This window comes from Hemicordylus capensis, chromosome 5 (genome assembly GCF_027244095.1).
Source record: "Hemicordylus capensis ecotype Gifberg chromosome 5, rHemCap1.1.pri, whole genome shotgun sequence".
In the NCBI taxonomy this organism is placed as follows: domain Eukaryota; kingdom Metazoa; phylum Chordata; class Lepidosauria; order Squamata; family Cordylidae; genus Hemicordylus; species Hemicordylus capensis.
Window position 1 is genome coordinate 185,064,266 of NC_069661.1, and position 20,672 is coordinate 185,084,937.

Genomic DNA, 20,672 nt, shown 5'->3' on the forward strand with positions numbered 1-20,672 from the left:
AGCCCCTTTAAATCTCACAGTTTTTGTGGCATGATTCTTGCTTTTATTAGTGGTCCATACTAATGCCACACCAGGAGAAAAGCATTTTCCATCACTTGAGTACAATTGATCTGGATAGTGATCTCACAATAGTCATAAACAATAGGTTCTGTGCCTGTGCAGACCAACTGCGGGTAAAATTCATTAGCTCCTCGAGACACCCCAACTGCCTCCTGTGCATGCCCTGCAATATCTTATACTGGCAGTACTGCATAAAATTCTGCAGGGCACGCTCAGGAGGCGGTTGGGGGCGTCTTGAGGAGCTAACAAATTTTACCCAAAGTCGGTCTGTGCAGGTGCACTACCCATTGTTTATGAATATCGTGAGATCACTACCAGATCATCTGTTACAGGTAAGCTATCCCTTTTTTTAGCTATCCCTGTTTTTAGCTATCCCTTCTTCCCTCTGTACCTTCTGAAAATAAGGCCCTGAGCTTTAGAGGACATTCGGGATCATATTTTTATGAGACACAGAAAAGGGGGGTTGACAAACATTAAGCCCACACAGATTATATTCTAGAAACACAGCATTAGTTTGGATGTTGGCCAGTAGGTGTTCCTCCATGGAACCTTAACAAGTACTATTCTTCTCATTCATCTGAAATTGGCATGTGTCTAGTACAATAAAAACAAGAAGCTGATCAGGAATTCATAGCTGGTAAATGAGGCCTAAAATACATAATATTAGGAATAAAATCACCCTTTCCTTATTTCATTTGATTCAGTTTGGTCTAGAGATAATGATCTACCTGTAACCTTTTAACCTATCACCTCTTCACCCAAAACTCCGAATTATCTCATCACAATACCCGCATGAGCATGAACCCACAATGAGGTGTAATTTCTGGACTGGAGCCTTGCGCATGTCAGTTTCCTGTTATAGTTTACAATTAATCTGGACGCAACTGCCATCTTTTTGTGGATCACACTCTGGTATTTAAAAGATTACTTCCATTTTCTTCATTTCTCATTCCAACTTTGCTTCTTCAGAAAACCCTCCCACAAACTACAGCAGGACTTGATACAGTATATGGGGAAGTTACAAAGGAGGCACAGTATCTATAGATATACACTTGGGTTGGAAGGAAACAGCTCAGAAGAAAGTCTAAGCTGGTGGAGTTCTAGACTTGATTTTATCTATTAGCAGATTTAAATTATTTTACAAACTGTGTTTTAACCCCAGAAAAGAAGCTCACAGCAGTTCTGCAAACAATAAAGAGCCAAAATAAGTTTTTGTGTTTATTTTTTACAATTTCATTTTAAAACTTGGTTGTGCATACATTTTTCCAGCTTCTTCCTTTACTTCATTGCACTTAAAAGTTTCAAAACACATAAAATATATCCCTTTACTAAACATTTTTTTTCTCCAGTTACAAAAAGTTTGACATTTCACAGTCACAACGCTTAAGTACATTGACCCAACTAATTTATAGCCAAGAAACTCTTTTCATTGTTTGGAATGTTGAGTATAAAAAACAATACACTCCTTAAGTACAGTCACTTTGCCATAAAGGGAATGAAGAAAATGGTAGCTGCTCAATTAAAATAAAATACAATGAAAGAACAAAATTAAGTGGAGGTTGACAGGGAAAAGCCTCCTTCAAGTATAATATAGGTAGAATTTGGCAGAATGGTTGAAGAGGTATTTGGCCACTGTCTACGTCATATCGACGACTCATAACACAACAGAAACACAAAATTACAAGAGAAAGAGCGTGCAGTTTTCACATAGAACATGAGATGCAAACCACAAGAGTACCTATGCAAAGGACATCAGAATTGAGATGAATGCAGCAGGTTGTAGTATAACATCATTGAAACTCAAATGATTTTTTTTTTAACTTCAAGATGACATGAAGATAGTGGCTGACTTGAGGAAAATTACTCAAAGTAAACCCATTGAAATTAAAAGGACAAATTCGGCCATGAGCAATATTCCTCTGCATGTCAGTCACTGTTCCCCACAGTACTTTCAAGAGCCTTCTTCCAAAACAATTTAAAGTTCCTTAGTTAGAAACTAACACCACTTGTTCTAAGTAGTTTGCTCTGCCGGCCCTGAATTTTAAGATGCATCTCCTCTCATGGGCCTTGAGAGAGTATTGAAAATGCTTTCTTAGATTATTTGATAAAAATGATACTACAATGGTTAGTTGTGGTAAGGAAGAAATTGAAAGAATCACAGAGAGACTAGAGATTTACTTGGCAACAAAAATGTGGTGTAAAATTGTTAAATCTAACTATAAGGGGACAATCCCTCTTGAGCTATACTGTTATATTTGTGTGAAATGAAGATGCTTTGTTTGGAATGATTTAAAAAAGCAGCAGATAAGCTAAGTGATCTAATAAAGCACCCCAGGTGCAATTTCTGTAATTCTAATTTGCTGATTTGATCAATCTTCTCATTGACAGATTTTACAATTGATCATGCATTTCTCTTAATTCCTCCACAAGTGCATTTTCTCCACCATTTATCTCAAGCTCCCAAATAAAAGCTCTTCTAAATCTGCCTGTGTCAGACAGGCAACAACTGAGCTCAACACAGTTCTCTTTTTGTGATTTGTTCCAATGTTTGTTCACCAACCCTCTTCAAATGTATAGTGCCTCAATGCCAATTTGTCCAATCAGCCACCACTTTGCATTGTGTTTCTGTCAGTTACATCCAGTAGCCTTTTATCATGAAGGTGAGCACTGTAACCTGTTAACATGCTGTTCAATATTTGGGCAGGTCTACAATTATTGAAGCAGCAGTGTGAATACAGCTTATTTCTAGACAATATTAAATTCCATATTATAATTAACAAAAATAACTGATGAGGAAAACTATTCAAAGCTATTCAAAACTATTCACAGTGTTTTTGTGAGGAGAAACTTACGTATGTAAGTACACCACTTTGGGCTCCTTGGAGGAGAAATGGGATATAAAATGTAAAATAATAATAATAAAAATAATAATAATAATATCTGGATCCAGCTATAGACTCTTATAAGATACTATCATTTAGAAAGTGCACTCTTTCTAAAGCAAAATTCTCTAATCTGAAATGTTTCATACAAGGAGCTCTATGTAGGTGAAAAACAAAGCTGAGTGCAGCTTTTAGAGATGGAGTTGTGTAAAAGCTTTATAAGCAGTGAACAATTTTTGAGTTCATTCAGTGGAGTAGAGTGTCATTTAATTTTGACTGAACACAAACCATTCTACATTTTCTTAAGAGAATCCTGAGTTCTGTGGCCTTTTTATTTGATTTATATACCGCCCTTCCAAAAATGGCTCAAGAGCACTTTAGGAAGTGCCCAAAAGCCAATACAACACCACACTGGGGAAAGCCCCCAGAAGGGATTTGGGTTAATAATTGAGTCACATACAAAATAAGCAACTGCATTTGCATTGCTTTACAAAACAAGTTCAATCATTAAAGCTGCTTTGATTTAAATATTTATCTGCCACCCCTTAAAACATCTATCATTTCTAGAACTACTTTTGTCGAAAATGGAGAGATTTTCTACTGTTTATGCTGACAATCAAGAAGCATTTGCGATTGTACTACTAAATCTGAATGATTTATACAATACCGAATGGATAATTTACATTTGAATGTTTCAGATACAGGCCATTTTTAGACTTATAATAAAAAGTAACAAATCAACAAATATGAAAAAAAATAAAAATATGAGTATTAAATAAATCTAGTTCCTACCACTGGCCATTCTGTACAATTCTGATGTCCATCTACTATGCCCATCTACTATGACGTCTCTTTTTCAGAGCTGTAATCAAAGCTTTCTCAGATATTGTGTGTCTTCCCTGACATTGTATATCAGATATCGTATGTCTTCTGTCACGACACAGAATGAAAATAAAGATAGTGGTTTACAGGCCCCCAAAGTCTTGCTAGGGCAGAGCAAAAGCGCTGTCCTCTCAAGAATCCAACTAACTAACAAGGCTTGCTTCACAGCTACAACATGCAGGGAGGGGGAAGTGAATTTCATTTCTCACCCACCTACCCCCACATACCTACAAAAGCCTTTTATGTGTGTGCATGAATATATCTGGAGGATCATGCAGCCTTTATAGACATATTCCTGGACACAAGAAAGGCATTTAAAGGGAGGGGAGAAAATCAAGAATCACTTTCCCCTCCCTGCGCACTGAAGCTGCAAAGGAAACCAGTTGGATTCTTGCAATGATGGAGCTCTTGCTCTGCCCAGGGAAGCCTGCAGGGCATGTCAGTCAATGAGATTTTTAAATATTTTCTGGGATACACATTAGATTAGACAATGGTGCAATAATGGTAATATTCTATGAAGGAAATATTCCCTTCATAAGAATACATGAAATGAGATTTTAAAAGCCAATGATGCCCCAAGAAATCTTGAAATTAAAAAATAGATAGATCACATGTGTATGTGGAATTATATAATACACCACATCTATTTCCTTAAGCAAAAGAAATACATGGCAGCTGATTTCAGCAGATGGGAGGAAGGAAGGTAAATAATACACTGAATATACATTTGAGAAATATTGTTGATTACAGAAATAGTCAGAAAGATAACATTTTAATGAAAAATTGCAGATTTCATGACATCTTTGTGTCATAAATGTCAGATAAATGACATTTATCTGACGGCAATCAAATTTACTTCATGTCAGATGCAAATCATCATCTTTGGACTGTTCAATTTCAGATTGAACTTACTGCAGCAGTTGCATGTTGAAGGAGGCCTTTGTATTAGATACAAAGGTAGCATATGAAGTATTGGATAGTGGCCTAAATACCAGCTTCAGGAGAGGGATGCAGTATATTATTTAAATAATTATTTCCAGATCAATTCAATTGGGTGTGGGGAGAATCATCGAAGGCCTCATGGGAACATATAGGATGTACCATTCTCTTTTTTCTGACCACACATCAGCTGCCTAATATTTCTAAGAACATTATCAGCTCAATTTATCTACACATACATCTGAACCATGCGTTTTGGCTATCTTAGGTAAATTGAGCTGATATATTCTTCAAAATATTAGACAGCTAATGTGATCAGAAAAATGTTCAATGTTTAATTTGTAAGCAAAAAAAATGTTTCTCGAGTCTCTGACTAGGGAGGCAATACCTGAGGCACCACACTCTTAGCCACTTGTACAGGTTCAAATGTTTTATTCTTCCCAAAGGCCTATACAAATCCCAGCCTAGAATAAGTGAACTGTATAGATTGTACAGTTAAATGTAAATCCCTTGCTTGAATAAGATTCTTACTGAAATGTTTGCTGCCATCTATTCTGATACTATGTTAATATAGAAAGAGCATAGCTAGCAGAACAGCAAACAAGCGGAGTCCTGCCTTTCTGCAATAGCCTTCTCTGCATCATGCCAAGTACTGCTACTGGCCAATACAATATCTTAGCAGTTATCATAGAAGCGGTAAAAGAAATTAATGCTGTAAGGACTATAGTAGGAAAAGATGAACCTATTTTGTTAGGTAGGAGAGCTCCAAAATATATTAGTATTAGATTAGATAGTTAAAGGGATTCAAAAGACCAAGATGTACAGAGTACAACAAATTAAACTATTTATATGATGATCCTTTCAACAGGATAGAGAGAGAGGAGACAGAAGCATTCAATGAATGAAAGTGTCTGGTGTCAAAGAAACTTCAATTTCTTGGGGAAATCTTTCTAAAGTAAGAATTCTCCAGTCTGCTACATCATCGTTGCACAAAAACCTTGACAAAAATGAACACAAGAATATATTTTCCCAACCAACCAATTTTTCATTATTAGGCAACTTTGCTAACAGTTGTTATCGATCTGATCAAGTCCTGGGGGGGGGGGGATTGACCACCACCTAAGCAACCAAAATGGACTGTGAAGTTCTGATATATTTATGATGGGGCACAAGAGGGGAAAAAGCTTGAAAAAATGTACATAACTTAAAATTTAGCAGCTCTCCATCAACACATGAGTAACTTTTGAACAATTAAGTGTCAGATCAGGTTTTTTACCATATAAATTAAATCTGTTCTAGAGTAAAGTTAATCATCTGAGGGATACTGGCTGCCTTACCAGTTTTAACCATGTTTTTCTCAATTCACATATCAAGTGGCATTTTCAGGCTACATTAAACTGGGAAAGATAAATTTATCTTATCAGATCACAACAGGGTCCTCACCAGGAGGGACATTAAAAAGGAATCACTAATACACTAGCAGCATTAAAGTTCTGGTCCTGATATGCACCAAAGAACAACAGTATAGGGAAACTGCAACTTCTAAGAGATACCTTTATTAATGTACAATTGAACCCCTACATTTCAGGTAGAAATATTCCAGTCCAACCAAGTTTAGAATACAATACTGAAACACTGCTCTCATTTCTTGGCAGTCTACCTTTTTGAAAGGTCCTCATTAAAAAGCACACTTTCCCTATGACCAGCATTGGTGCTCATTTTACAACAGTTTATTTCCATGTATTAAAGGAATTACGTAGACAGAAATGTCATCTCCTGAGCCCAGTCTGTCATTGGATATCCTCCAGCCTCTGTCCTTCAGCACTCCTCTGGCTCGCATTACCAAATCCTGAGCTGCTAACGTGTACCTGTAGGAAATGAAAAACCAGCTACAAATTAGAGAAGTAAAGTATTTTCTTGAAAGCACAACTACTTAATTGTACATTAATTTAATAGACAGGACAAATTGAGAAGATAACAGTTAAAGCAGGTTTCCAAAAGGAGGTTTCTGGAGCGGAGGACCAACCACCAAAAATTCTTCTCAGTGTAGCCCTTGGCTGACCTTTGCAGCTGTGATAGGGCATGGAAGAAAAACAATTGCAGCTGAGCAAAAAGTGAGCACAGAAATACTTGCCAGCCCTCCATTTGCCCAATCCCTGCTAAATGGGCAAAGAGACAACTTTTAACGTGGTGATTCTCTTTATTTAGCAGGGGGAGAGTAACACCCTATCCACCCCAGCACAGTACCTTCCAGTGACTGTTGATGGTGTCTATCTTATGTTTCTTTTTAGGCTGTGAGCTATTTGGGGATGGATCCATTTTATTTATTTATTTATTTATTTATTTTCTATGTAAACTGCTTTGGAAACTTTTGTTGAAAAGTGGTATATAAATATTTGTTGTTGTACTGCTCAGTAACGCAGATGCATAACCAAGTACATGAAATAATCTTAGTGTGAACCACCAGCTCTAAGTGGGAGAGACAGGAAAGGAGATGTCACACAAAGTACAGTTGTTGAGAAGCACAGCAGGTCATCATCAAAACATAAAATTCATGCAGAGTATCATGTCTAGGTTGCCCCAAACTGCACATCTGAGCAACTAAGAAAGGCCAAACCATCCTCTCTCCCTAGATCCTCGAAGCTGTCAACCATAATCTGGATGTCAGCCATTTTTAATCTGGATTTAGCTTCTGGTAGCCCACCCATAGTCCCCAACCATGGCCAGATGTTTTATAACAAATGTGAGAGCAGATCCAGAGTCTCATTCAAAGGAGAAAGAGCTGACAGTCACTACCATCTGGTTGGTCAGGCTGAGGAGATGTGTCTGGGAGAGCAGAAAAGTGGGGATGTTGGTGGGGGAGCAATATCACAGGTAGCGGGCAGAGGGAGGTATGGCAGTGGGAGTTGGGCAAGTCATTATAGGGGGAAACGGTCTAGGCAATTGAGGCCTATTCATTTTTCCAGCTCTTCTCCCAACCCTGTGGCCCCATGGAGCTCTGAGAACACTCCCTCAAGGATTAGGGTGCTGCTGTTGAATGCCAGGTCGGTTAACGCTAAAACATCTCTCATCCACAATTTGATTGTAGATGAGCATGCTGATCTGGTATGTGTGATGGAGACCTGGTTGGATAAGCTGGGTGGGGTTGGTCTCTCTCAGCTCTGTCTTCCAGGTTTCCTGATCATGCAGCAGCCCTGCCTGGAGGGTCGAGTCATCTATCAAGAGATCTTTCCCATTTCCAGGGAAAGATCAGGCATTATCAGAATTTCAAGTGTTTGTCCTTGAGAGTGGGCCTTCTAGATAGTCTGGGGATTCTGCTGGTGTACTGACCACCCCACAGCACTTCAGTCTGCCTACCTGAGTTGGCAGGGGTGGTTTTGGAGGTGGCCTTGGATTCCCCCAAATGTATTGTCTTGGGGGATTCCAATGTGCCCCCCTAGTAGGTGCAGCTCAGGATTTCATAGCCTCCATGGCAACCATGGACCTGTCTAGCTGGTATCGGGCCCTACCCACATGGCAGGACATACTCTGGATCTGGTTTTTGTCGACCAGGGAATAAATGATCTGGAGGTGGGGGAGTTTGAGATAATTCCCTTGTCATGGACAGATCATCATCTGGTGAGCTTTAGTTTGACTGCTCCGTCTGTCCTCTGCAGGAGTGGTGGACCGATTAGAATGTTCCACCCCTGGAGGCTTATGGATTCACATGGTTTCCAGATGGCCCTCAGGGAGTTTCCAGTGTTCAGAGGTGGTGACCCTGCTGAATCTCTGGAATGAAGAGACAGCCCAGGTTGTCCACACGGTTGCTCCTAAATTCCCTCTCTAGCTAGGTGGAACCCATTTTGGCTCCTTGGTTTTTCTTGGAGCTTAGGGCGATGAAACAACTCAGGCAACAGCTGGAACAACGCTGGAGGAAGAGTTGTGATGAATCCAACCGAACACGGGTTAGAGCCCATTTTAGGGACTACTCTGTGATGGTAGGGGCAGTGAAGAAATGCTTCTTCTCCGCCTCCATTGCATCTGCTCAGTGCAGACCAACGGAGCTCTTTCGTGTAGCAAAGACATTGCTCCACACATACCCCCACGTAATGAGGGAGGAATCATCTACAGCCTGTTGTGATCAGTTTGCGTGTCACTTTGCAGATAAAGTCGCTCTCATCCATGCTGATTTGGACTCCAGAATTTTGGCAGTTCTGACAGACATGCCTCTGGTACCATCTGGTCCTATTGTGTTGGATTCTTTTCCATTGGTGCAGCCTGAGGATGTGAACAAGATCCTGGGCAGTGTGCGGGCCACATAGTGTGCTCTTGACCCTTGCCCTTCATGGCTAATAAAATCTGCCAGGGAGGGTATAGGCAGATGGTTGGAGGTGATTATTAATGGTGATTATTAATGGCAGATGGTTGGAGGTGATTATTAAGGGAGGGCAGGATGCCATTGTGCCTCAAGGAGGCGATTGTAAGACCATTATTTAAAAAAGCCCTCCCTGATCCCTCCAATCCAGACAGGTATAGACTTGTCTCAAACCTGCCCTTTTGGGGCAAGGTAATAGAGCGTGTGGTGGCGCCCCAGCTGCAGAGGGTCTTGGATGATATGGATTATCTGGACCCTTCTCAATCCAGCTTCCACCCTGGATATGGGACTGCAACTGCCTTGGTCGCTCTAGTGGATGACCTACGCCGGGAACTAGACAGGGGGAGTGTGTCCCTGTTGGTTCTGCTGGACCTCTCAGCAGCGTTCGATACCATCCACTATGGTATCCTTCTGGACCGCCTTTTGAGTATGAGAATTGGAGGTACTGCATTGGAGTGGCTCTGGTCCTTTCTTGGGGGGAGGGTCCAGAAGGTGGTGCTGGGGGACTCCATGGCCATTGGCCTGTGGGGTCTCACAGGTTTTGGTTTTGTCCCCCTTGCTGTTTAACATTTACATGAAACTGCTGGGAGAGGTCATCTGGGCATTTGGACTGAGTTGTCAGCAATATGCAGATAACACTCAGCTCTATCTCTCCTTGTCACCTGATCCTAGGGAGGCGGTGGATGTCCTGAATCGGGGGCTGGAGGTCATGATGGGTTGGATGTGAGCTAATAAACTGAGACTAAATCTGGACAAGACAGAGGTCATGTTGGTCAGTAGGAGAACCAATCAGGATGAGGAGATTTTACCGGTTCTGGATGGGGTTGTACTCCCCTTCAAGGAGCAATTACACAGCTTTGGGATATTACTGGACCCGGCTCTGCTTTTCGAAGCTCAGGTAGAGGTGGTGGCCAGAGGTGCTATTGCACGGCTTCAGCTAGTGCGCCAGCTGCATTCCTTTCTCAAGAAAGCAGATATGGCCACAGTTACCCATGCCTTGGTCACGTCATGCCTGGATTACTGTAACACACACTGTGTGGAGCTGCCCTTGAAGAATGTCCGGAAACTGCAGCTAGTGCAAAATGCGGCAGCTAGGGTTTTATCTGGAGCTGCCCGGTGGTATAACATCACACCCATTTTGAAAGAGCTGCACTGGCTACCAGTTTGTTTCCGGGTCCAATTCAAGGTGCTGGTTTTGACCTTTAAAGCCCTTAACGGTTTGGGCCCGGGATACCTGAGGGACCGCCTGCTCACAAGGGTTGCTGCCCACTTGACGAGGTCATCTGAGGGGACTGCTCTAGGTGCCAACAATGAGAGAGGTTCGGTTGTTGTGCATGCGGGACAGGGCCTTCTCTGTTGCTGCCCCCAGACTCTGGAATGCACTCCTGGTGGCCCCTCGGTCTCCATCACACTTTATAGAAATCATGTTAAATCTTGGCTTTTTACCCAGGCTTTTATATGATTGTCTCTACTGCTGCTTCTTTGTATTTTGTACATTTTTATGCTTGTATTTTAAATCTTTTTAATCAGATTTGTTTTATATTTTAGCTTAATATTTTAGTTGTGTCATTTTCTATAGTCTTGTTTTCAATTTTTGTGTAAACCGCCTTGGGATTGTTTTAATGAATGGTGGTATATAAATTTAACTATTAATTAATTAATTAATTAATTAATTAATTAATTAATTAGCATTCTGATGGTGGGGATTTATTTTAGTACAGTACTATGTATGGGAAAGGTTTATTGTCCCAGGCTACTCTGTACAATTTCTCCTTTTCAGTGAAAAGCAAGAGGAGATCCTGTGAAAATCTGCAGCCATTAAGAGGAAGAGTGATTTTTCTCTTTGGATCTAGGAGCCAGCTCAAAAGTTTAGGAGCCAGACTCATTTTTCAGCCTTCATGGTTTTAGATGTCTCCTCTATTTATTATTTTTGTTTGTTTGTTTATTAAAAATTTCTTGTATACTACCTCTTTCAAAGACGCTAGGTGATGAAGAACAACAATTAAAAATAAATATTTTTAAAAAATTAAAGGGCAAAAGCCTGGTGAAAAAAGTAGGTCTTAAGAAGGGCCTTGAAAGCCACTAAAGAGGGGGCTAAACAAATCTGGGGAGGAAGGGTGTTCCAAGGAAGAGGGGTGGCCACAGAGATAGCCCTCTATGAAAAGGTCCTCTATGACTTATGATTGACTGGAATGTACTTCACAAAATCCAATATGTGGGAAACCATACAATCTCTCATATTTCAATGCCCACCCCCAGCTCCCACTGTTCAGATGACTCTGTCTCTAGGTGCCATAATTAGATGTCTGTCTAGGTGCAATGGCAAGCTGGTGCTTGGGGTTTGCTGAGCCCTGGACTAAGTCATCATTTTATAGCAGTCAGGGGATAATTAAGCAGACATAACTTCTTTTAGATACACATACGTCAAATATGAAGACCTATAACATGTAAAGACCTTAAGGCATTTTAGCTATTTGCATTTATATACCATTCTTCATATCCTAGGAACCCAAGGCAGTGAACAACAAATTAAACACAATAAAACAAGAATAAGATTTCAATAAAACCACTCAAAATAAAACACACACATACAGCCAGCTAAAAGGACATCAAAGGCCTACTTATTGGTCAAAGGCCTCAATAAAGAGTGCAGTCTTCAGATTCCTTCAAAAGACTGGGAGTAAGGAAGACAAGTAGATCTCATTTGGGACTGAATCACATAGCCTGGGCAAATCACTAAGGCCCTGCCTGTGTGCTCAAAGAAGCATCAAAAGGTGTTGGCATGTGGAGCAGAACCCTCCCAGGAAGAGAACAGCCAGGAAGAGAACAAAAGTGCTGCCCTGCATCAAAGTTTATTCTTGTTTAAACAAAATGTCGCTGTACTTCTTAATATAATAAAAGTTAAAGAGCTAAGTATAAGTTGTTCTGAAATATAAAAGTGTAAGGACCATATCATGTAAAAAAAAAAAGAAGATAATGGCAGTAGACAGGTAGAACTAAGTGCTGCTGCCAGACCACCCAATTTTGGGATAGCCCAGAGAGCACCCCTCTATTAACATCACTTTGGAAGGCTATACAGCCCAAGATGACAGGATCGCAGCCTCCAATGTTACCTTTTCACCTGCCTGGGTTTGGCAAGACCCACAGCTGGTCATTTGGCATGAGGTAAGCATGGAGCAACACACCCCAAGGTCACAACAGCAAAGACTGAATGAGACGGCCCCACCCATCTCTTTCACACAAGGGGAGGAAATAGCCAGCGAGCAGACAATTTCAAAAGGTGACTCTATCAAGGGAAGACACTCTCCCTTTAACAAGGGATAACAGCAGAGTGATCTTTGGGAGTCATACAGATAAGCAGTGCATCTCCTAACCAGTCTTTGAATTAACAATTTACCTGGCAAAGACTCAGGGAAATGAGCATATCAAAATGGGAGATGTGTAATCTAGTATACCTAAAGGCATCCTACTCTTCAGATATTTAGTCTGGCACCGCCCTATTCAACTCATACAGTGCATCTATATGACTTTAGCCTTGCCTTTGTTGGGCAAGCTTCACTCAAGATTAAGCTCAAGTAGCAATGAGCTTCTTTGTCTTTCGTGAAATCTGATACCCTCTGGGTAGACAACATGGCTTGGCAACTGCCTCAGGGCACGTTTTGGGATACAAGTATCCCTGGCCAAAGCACATGGCCTCAGAATCTGTTTGGATCACTATCCTGTAGACAAGCAAGTGAGTTGTAGCCTTTGCTCCTTGCCCTTCTCCTCCTCCGCCTTTCTGCTTGCTCCCCATGAGAAGAGGCAAATCAACGTGCAACGAATGCACCAACAAACCAAGGAGGGATAGATAACCTCTTGCCCTTCTAAGCCTCCTCTCTTTTTGGCCTACCCCCTTTCAACAGCACTTTCACTTTCCACAGTAAGACTTAAGCCAGGCTCTGGTCAAGTGCCAGAGCCAAGCTGATCAATCTCTAATTAGACCTTAAGGTAAATCATTGCTAGCCATATTCTTGCTTAAAATATTAGTTAAGATGTCTCACCTTCCCTAACTGAACTTTTTCATTCTGTACCCTCATATAACCTTAATAAAATGTTGAATTGTATTCCTGCCTCCTCATCTTTTCCAAGACACCAAACTTGCTCAAATTTGATCCTGGAATCAAACTGCTAATTCCTCCCACACTAAGCCAAAAGCATAGCTGGAGTGTCTAGCCAGCACTGGGGCAGTTCTGGTAACAGTGTATAACGGCTGGAATAAGAGGGATGGTACTCCATCACTAGGAGTCGACACCAACTCGACAGCATATCTACGTTACTTCATCTTGGCAACTGTGAAGCAAGGGAGTGCTTCAAGAAGCTAGAGATGAAAATCAGTAGCAGTGCATTACTGAATGCTTTATTCATTAATGCAGTAAATTTGGGATTCAACTGTCAAGGCAACTTTACAGAATTGCTGAATTAGCTTTCAAGCAACTAGTTCTCCTTAACGAAGCATCTAATTGGAATAAAACCTTTCAGAATGTGCATTTGCTCCAGCTGAAGCTTCTCATATTGATCAGTGGAAGTATTGCAAAAGGTAGCAAAACACACTCCTAGCAGACAGTCTGAAACGGTTCCCTTCATCTATGATCCAGGATAAGAAATTGCTAAGCCCATTACAAATCCATCAAGTATATTCATCTAGGGATATACAAGGACAGAAGGAAAATGAAAAGGGAAGGTTAGCGAAGCACCAGTGTATGTTAATCATACCTGATGTATCAGTTTAGTGTGAAATGAGGGGTATTCTCTTCATTTTCCTTCTGCTTCCTATGAGTCATTTATATAAGAGATGATCTATAGGGAAACTTTATTCTTCCTGTGTAGGAGGGTCCTTAAAGTACCATAATTCTGACAACAGAAACCAGTCCAAGGATATGCTTACATCTCCCATCTTGCCATTCTTTAATTCTCAAAAGCACAACTTGACATTTTTCTTATTCCTGCCTAATGCCTTATTGATCAATTAACTTCTGAGTGGTGTTATGTGAAATTCTTCATCTATGTGCATGAACACACATGCTTTTTAAGTTGAGAACACACAAAACAATTAGGCTGTTATAGTTTTTAAGCTGTAGAATTATGAGGCCTAATGAAACAGTATCCAAGCTCAATATCCAAACTGAAGTAAACTGATGAGATGACAGTTTCTAGTTGGAAAAGTGTAGCACTATTTCTTCCATCCAAATGTTTATCACATCTGGAGCACTTCTGCATTGTTACAAATAGCACTCTGACCTAAATAATTTGTATTCTGACCCATCCAAAAGCTCACTATACAGGAGAAGAAAACGCCATTATATCTACTTGTGCATTCACAGGCCATTATTTCACTGCTGAGGGAATGCACCTTTGCTTCATCTGGTTTAGACTCTCAGAAATCCTACTAAGCTTAAACTTCTCATATGAAAGATGAGAGTCCATAATTTATTAACCTTACTGTTAAGTCACCACTCTGTTCAGGAGAACAATGTCTTACTTATGTTACCCCAAAAAGAAGCTTGCTCTGTTACAGAAACACACTAGGAATTCAAGGATTTGTTTGCAGGCATATTTTAGGGAGCATACATAAGTGAGTATATTTCAGATCTATGCCTATGCACTACTCACCAACTTGGATGTCACTTCCCTTAATGTGATGATGGGGGATCTGAACACATATTGATTTATTAATAAAATCTAGAACATATTTCACCATGAGCAACTTTAAAAGTAACGAGAAGAAAAACTGTGTGTATTTATCCTTCGACTATAATTTATGCATGAACTGTTCACCACTTTGCTAGACACTCATCCTTGGTGTGTACATTTTATATTCTGCTTGTTGTCTTCATAGAAGTTGAAAAGTAGGTGAGACAGAAGTACCACAGAACTGAAAGGTTCCTGGTACATGCCCTATAAGATGATCATATGCAAGTACATACTGTAAACCCACTATGTTCAACAGGACTCACTCCCAAGAAAGCGTGCATGCAATGATAAAGTCCTATTCAGGCATGTTGTACTTGTCTTCAGAGATATGTATATATGTCCATATTTTTGTGTGAATGAGTGTACAGGCATTCATTATACACACACACAGACACGTAGGTACAGGTGGACCTTGTTATCGGTGAGGGTTCCATTCTTGGCTACAACCGTGGATAACAGAACCATGGATAATTGGGGGGGGGGGCAGGTCCCTGGAGACTAAGAAACTGCTAAAAATGGAGGAAAAGAGAAATAAAGTGCAATACTGTGCTCTGCTGATCTCCAGCTGTCCAGCATTGTCCCCCAATCCTGGTGATTTTCCATGAAAAACCACAATAATTTTTTAATTTTAATTTTTACCAAACAGCCACAAAATAGCTCCTTTCAGCAAAATGGTGGCCAAAAAATGTCTTTGGAGATCATTTCTGGCCACCTAGGAAACGTGGATAGCCAGAATTTAATCTTTTTTAAACCCACTGATAATCAGGTTGGGTGTCAATTGCCCAACCACGGGTGTTGGGACCGTGGGTAATAAGGTCCACCTGTACTGATAGGAATAAGCTGCTGTATGTGTATTCAACATATCAACAACTATGCGCATATGAATCTGTATGTGAGCACACAGTATACATACTGTATGTACATTTAACAGAATAATGTGAATAGGGCTCCAGATTTCCTAAATGTAATATATGTGTCAATCCTTTCAGGAAAGTTCATGTGTTCTATTGTCCAAAGGCTTTTGTTGAATGGTTTGTAAGAATGTTCTACTATCAACCAAGCCTAAATTCGCTTTGATACAAATGGAATACATTATGCCACATCATTAGCTCAGAGAACCTGAAAAACAAAATTTTATCCTTAACTGCAACCTGTTTGTCACCCAAAATTGCTATTATGTTCCACTTACACTGATTTTCTCTTGAAGTATGCATGATGCATGGACATGTCCAATTAGCCAGTTCTTATCCTCTTGCATTCTTCAAAATCTTTCTTGTGCTTTTCTGAATCTTCTCCATTTGTCGGCATCCCTTTACAGACAGTGTGACTAAAACCGGCCACCATACCTCAGCAGAGGCCTAAGCAAAACAAAATCCTACACTTCTCTCTCAGTAGCAGCCTGTAAGGGAGGTGGGGTGGGTGGGGGTGGGGGGGCGGATGGCGAGAGGTACCTTTAACAGTCTTAACCAGTGTTGCCGCCAGCACCTGGGCACTGGGGAGCAGCAGCGCTCTGCCCGGCATTCCATGAGGTGCCTACCCCACCTACAGCACTCACCTGGCCACTGCACATGCACAGTGGCCATTTGCATGGTCAGCAACACCATTTAGCAGACTAATACATTTTTCCATGATTTGTGATTTTTCTGGTAGTCTGGGCGAGGTGTGGACTTGCATGTAAAACAGCACGTTTCTATTTTTTGTGGTTCCGTCTGCGAGTTCCATGTCAGTCAGTGAGGCCCAAGCAATTTCCAGTGAGAATTCCCAGTGGGAAATAAGACAATTTTAAAAGAAATTCTCCCCTTTAAAAAGCCCTCTGAAAATAATTACCAGTTATTAAAGACCTTGATTCTGTGTTCCTTGCAGAGAGAGTAGAACCTAAGATCTGGAGCTACAAGACTTAGAACCAGTTAGCAGCAAAGCTTTCTCACTATGAAGAGACAATTATATTGCATTAAAGCCAACATCGAAAGACAATAGCTATTAATATTTTGGTCAGGAGAGGGCATGGACATTTGAAAGACATCCTTGATAAATAAATATAAACAAACAAACACAATTACAAACCTGTGGGGGTCATCAGGATCACAGTTTGGAAGGAAGTTAGTGATGGCTTCTGCCACTTCTTCATTTAATAGTACATCCCAGAGTCCATCTGTAGCTAAAATTAATACATCATCTGGCCCATGCTCATACTGGAGAAGATCATACACCCTCACCTGAAAGCAAAATCAAAACAATATTTTGAAGGAAATATTCAAAGGTCTTTTCTGAATCGGTGGTGTTTTTTGTGTGGGTGGGGAGGAATTACTAGAAAACATACTTAATTCACATACCTAGTAGAAGCAAAATGTGGACACACAAGCAGCCCTACATGGTTTAACATGAGATGCTCACATACAAACAGAGAAGGCCTTAGGAAGTCAGGGTGCAGCAGGGTTGCAGCAGCATTGTGAATTATGCTGTTTGCACTGCCTACTTTCACATCATCTCTAAGTTTATTTATTGAATTTCTATACCGCCTCATTTAGAAATCACTACAGTGTACAGATTAGCACATAATATAAAATATAAAACATTTAAGATTCATAAAAACAGACAAAAATCATAATAGATAAAAACACATGTTATCATTTAAAATTTAAATTTCAGTTAAAAGCCTGGGAAATCAGGTACGTCTACAGGGTCCTGCTAAAAGCAAACAGAGAAGGAGATGCTCTTATTTCAGCAGGGAGCGGGTTCCAAAGCCCTGGGACAGCCATAGAGAAGGCCTGGTCCCAAGTTGCCACCAAATGAATTGGCGGCAACCATAACCAGATCTCTCCAGATGATCTTAATAGGCGACAGGGTTCACGACAGAGAAGGCGGTCTCTTAACTACCCTGGATCTAAGCGATTAAGGGACTTATAAGTAATAACCAGCACTTTGTATTTCGTTCGGAAACATATCGGCACTCAGTGCAGTTCTTTTAGAACTTATATGTGTTATATAGTCCCTTTGTGTAAACCTAGAGACCAATCTGGCTGCTGCATTTGTACCAATTGTAATTTATGGACTACATACAAAGGAAGCTCCATGTAGAGTGCATTACAATAATCAAGCATAGAGGTTACCAGCATATGTACCACAATTTTAAGGTCACTTGTCTCCAGAAATGGATGTATCTGGCATATCAGCCAAAGCTGATAAAAAGCACTCCTGGCCACTGCCTCAACCTGAGAAACTAGGGAGAGTTTAGGATCCAGGAGCACTCCCAGACTACGAACGTGATCTTTTAGGGGGAGTGTATCCCCATCCAGAACAGGCAGATCTAAACCACCTCTCGCATCCAGACCCCTTACAGACAGTACCTCTGTCTTGTTTGGATGCTTCAGCCTGTTATCCCTCATCCAGCCCAATATTGCCTCCAGGCAGGCATTTAGGGGGGTCATGCCATTTCCTGATGAAGTCGGTATGGAGAAATAGATCTGAGTATCATCAGCATATTCACAGCATTCCAGACCAAACTTCCTGACGATCCCTCCCAGTGGTTTCATGTAGATGTTAAAAAGCATTGGAGACAGTATGGAGCCTTGTGGAACTCCACACTTTAGCTCTCGTTTTTCAGAGCAACAGTCTCCAACACTGTTCCCCCTAAGGCGTGCGCATCTGCGCACGCTCACACATTTTCTGATGTCCACTCAGTTAATTTAAGATCCCGCTCAGGTTGAATCAGGAAGGCCCTACTCTGAATGCATGTTCTTGCACACTACCTTGATACCGCTGCCCAGAACAAAACTCATTCTGCACACAGATGAAAAAAAATTAGAGAGAACACTGGTCTCCAAGTGACACTATCTGGAATCTGCCAGAGAGGTAGGAGCAGAACTACTGTAAAACAGTGCCACCCAATCCCACCTCCTTCAAGCGACCCAGCAGAATACCATGGTCAATGGTATCAAAAGCCGCTGAGAGATCTAAAAGGATCAACAGAGTCACATTCCCTCTGTCAATCACCAATTGGAGATCATCCATCAGGCTGACCAAGGCAGTCTCAACCCCATAGCCCACCCCAAAGCCAATCTCAAAAGGATCTATATAATCTGTGTCATTCAAAACTGCCTGGAGCTGAGAAGCAACCACTTGCTCAATCATCTTGTCCAACCAAGGAAGATTAGACACAGGTCTGTAATTAGCTAATTCTGAGGGATCCAATGCAGGTTTCTTCAAATAAGGTATAATTAAATAGGCTCCTTAAGACAATGAGGTATTCTGTCCTCCATCAGTGAAGCATTTATGATATTTACCAGACCCTCTCTGATAATAGAACTGCCAGATGAAACAGGCCAAGTTGGGCAAGGGTCAAGAGAGCAGGTGGTGGAGTGTACAATCCAAAGCAGTTTGTCCACTTGCACTAATTTTAAAATATTACTTCTTTAAACACAACTGATAGCACAGAGAACCTCCACCATGTTTATATATTTTAGAGGCAGAGTTGCAAAGGACCCAGTCAGTGTAATATTTATGTTAAAAAGGAGACCCAGAAGATATGGCCCACAAAGAAGCTGTTCCCTTTCGGAAGGCGTCAGGGGCTAGAATCTGCTAAAACAGCATTCTGCTTTCCAATTACATTATTCAGAAAAGCTGCTACAGACTATTCCAGTCCATTTTATTGCAGTTCATGAGTCTGGGAGCAGCTTCTCACTAATCTGCCTTCTGCCTCTTCTAAAGTCAACGCAGGCAAAGAGTTGACACTTGTTGCGATCAACTGTATGGCAACCAAGAGAAAGCAACCAACAAATACCTGACTAACCAACCTAAAGCTACCCAGGCATTGCACCATACCATAGATTGTTACAAATTCAAACGAACCTCAGAAGTCTTCCAGTCCACCCCCCTGCTCACCTTCCAGATGGCTGACCAGCCTCTGTTTGAAAACCCCCAAAGGAGAGTCTAGCACTGCACGGCAGGTGGTTCCACTGTCAATCAGCTCTTACACAGTTAGGAAATTCTTCCTGATGTCTAGTCTAAATCTGCTCCCTTGGACTTTCAACCCATCAGGAGCAAGTCCGCTCTCTCTTCTATGTAGCAGCCCTATAGACATTTGAAGACTGCAATCGTCCCTCCTCTCTGTCTTCTCTTCTACAGGCTAAACAGGCATGCAAAGTTTAGAATATTTTCAACAGAAATTAGCTGAAAGAATTTCCAAGTACCAGACTACTGCTTACAGTCACATGTGTGCTGTGTACAGTCACGTGTAAGCCCACGAGGGAAATGATATCTCAGTCTGTTCTTCAAGGAAGACAGCCTGTTGAATGTAGGATCTAGAATATACAACTTGGATAAGCTGCCAGAATTTATTGACGCAGCATGAAGATGAAGGTTATTTTATGTTTTTCAAGCATGCCTTCTGTTAGACACAGATCTTCTAGCTATCTCTATTGAACTCCCCATTGTCAAACCACCTGGCTCCTCAAATTCCAAAAACAAAACCTTCAGGAGTCCTTCTGAACCACTAACTGAGCACTTTAATTACTCCTGTAAGGACTGTGTTTTCAAAGAAGTGAAGTAACCTTGTCACAGCAGAGAAGAGGAAATGATTATCTGAACTAGAATGTAGAGAAGGTGCACCTGGTCAGTAATGCTACGTCATCCTTGTGACTGACAGGGTCAGCACTCTACTGATGTGCTGGGAAATACACTTGGCATTGCTAGAAGAAAATTTTTTATCCTCTCTCTTTGTCTTTTGCTAATCTTAGAAAACCAGGAACAGAAAACATATAAAGAGTGCTTAGATCTATTAAATGCAGGTAGGTCTTAAAGTAAAAATGGAGTGTTTACCCTAACTT

General features: G+C 41.0%; 1 protein-coding gene across 9 annotated transcripts in view; it reads right to left on the reverse strand.

Moving 5' to 3' along the window:
• Positions 1 to 1,265: 1,265 nt before the first annotated feature.
• PPM1H (protein phosphatase, Mg2+/Mn2+ dependent 1H) overlaps positions 1,266 to 20,672 on the reverse strand; it is a 216,703-nt gene continuing 197,296 nt past the window's right edge. For 8 of the 9 annotated variants that reach the window (XM_053255505.1, XM_053255512.1, XM_053255506.1 and 5 more), the window contains 2 exons: positions 16,912 to 17,063; positions 1,266 to 6,631 (listed from right to left, as the gene is read on the reverse strand). In XM_053255505.1, coding sequence (XP_053111480.1) covers positions 6,484 to 6,631; positions 16,912 to 17,063 — 300 coding nt within the window. In that variant the 3' untranslated portion in view covers positions 1,266 to 6,483. Of the gene's footprint in view, positions 6,632 to 16,036; positions 16,775 to 16,911; positions 17,064 to 20,672 lie in introns of all 9 variants that reach the window. The other variant, XR_008308503.1, reaches the window with a different exon arrangement.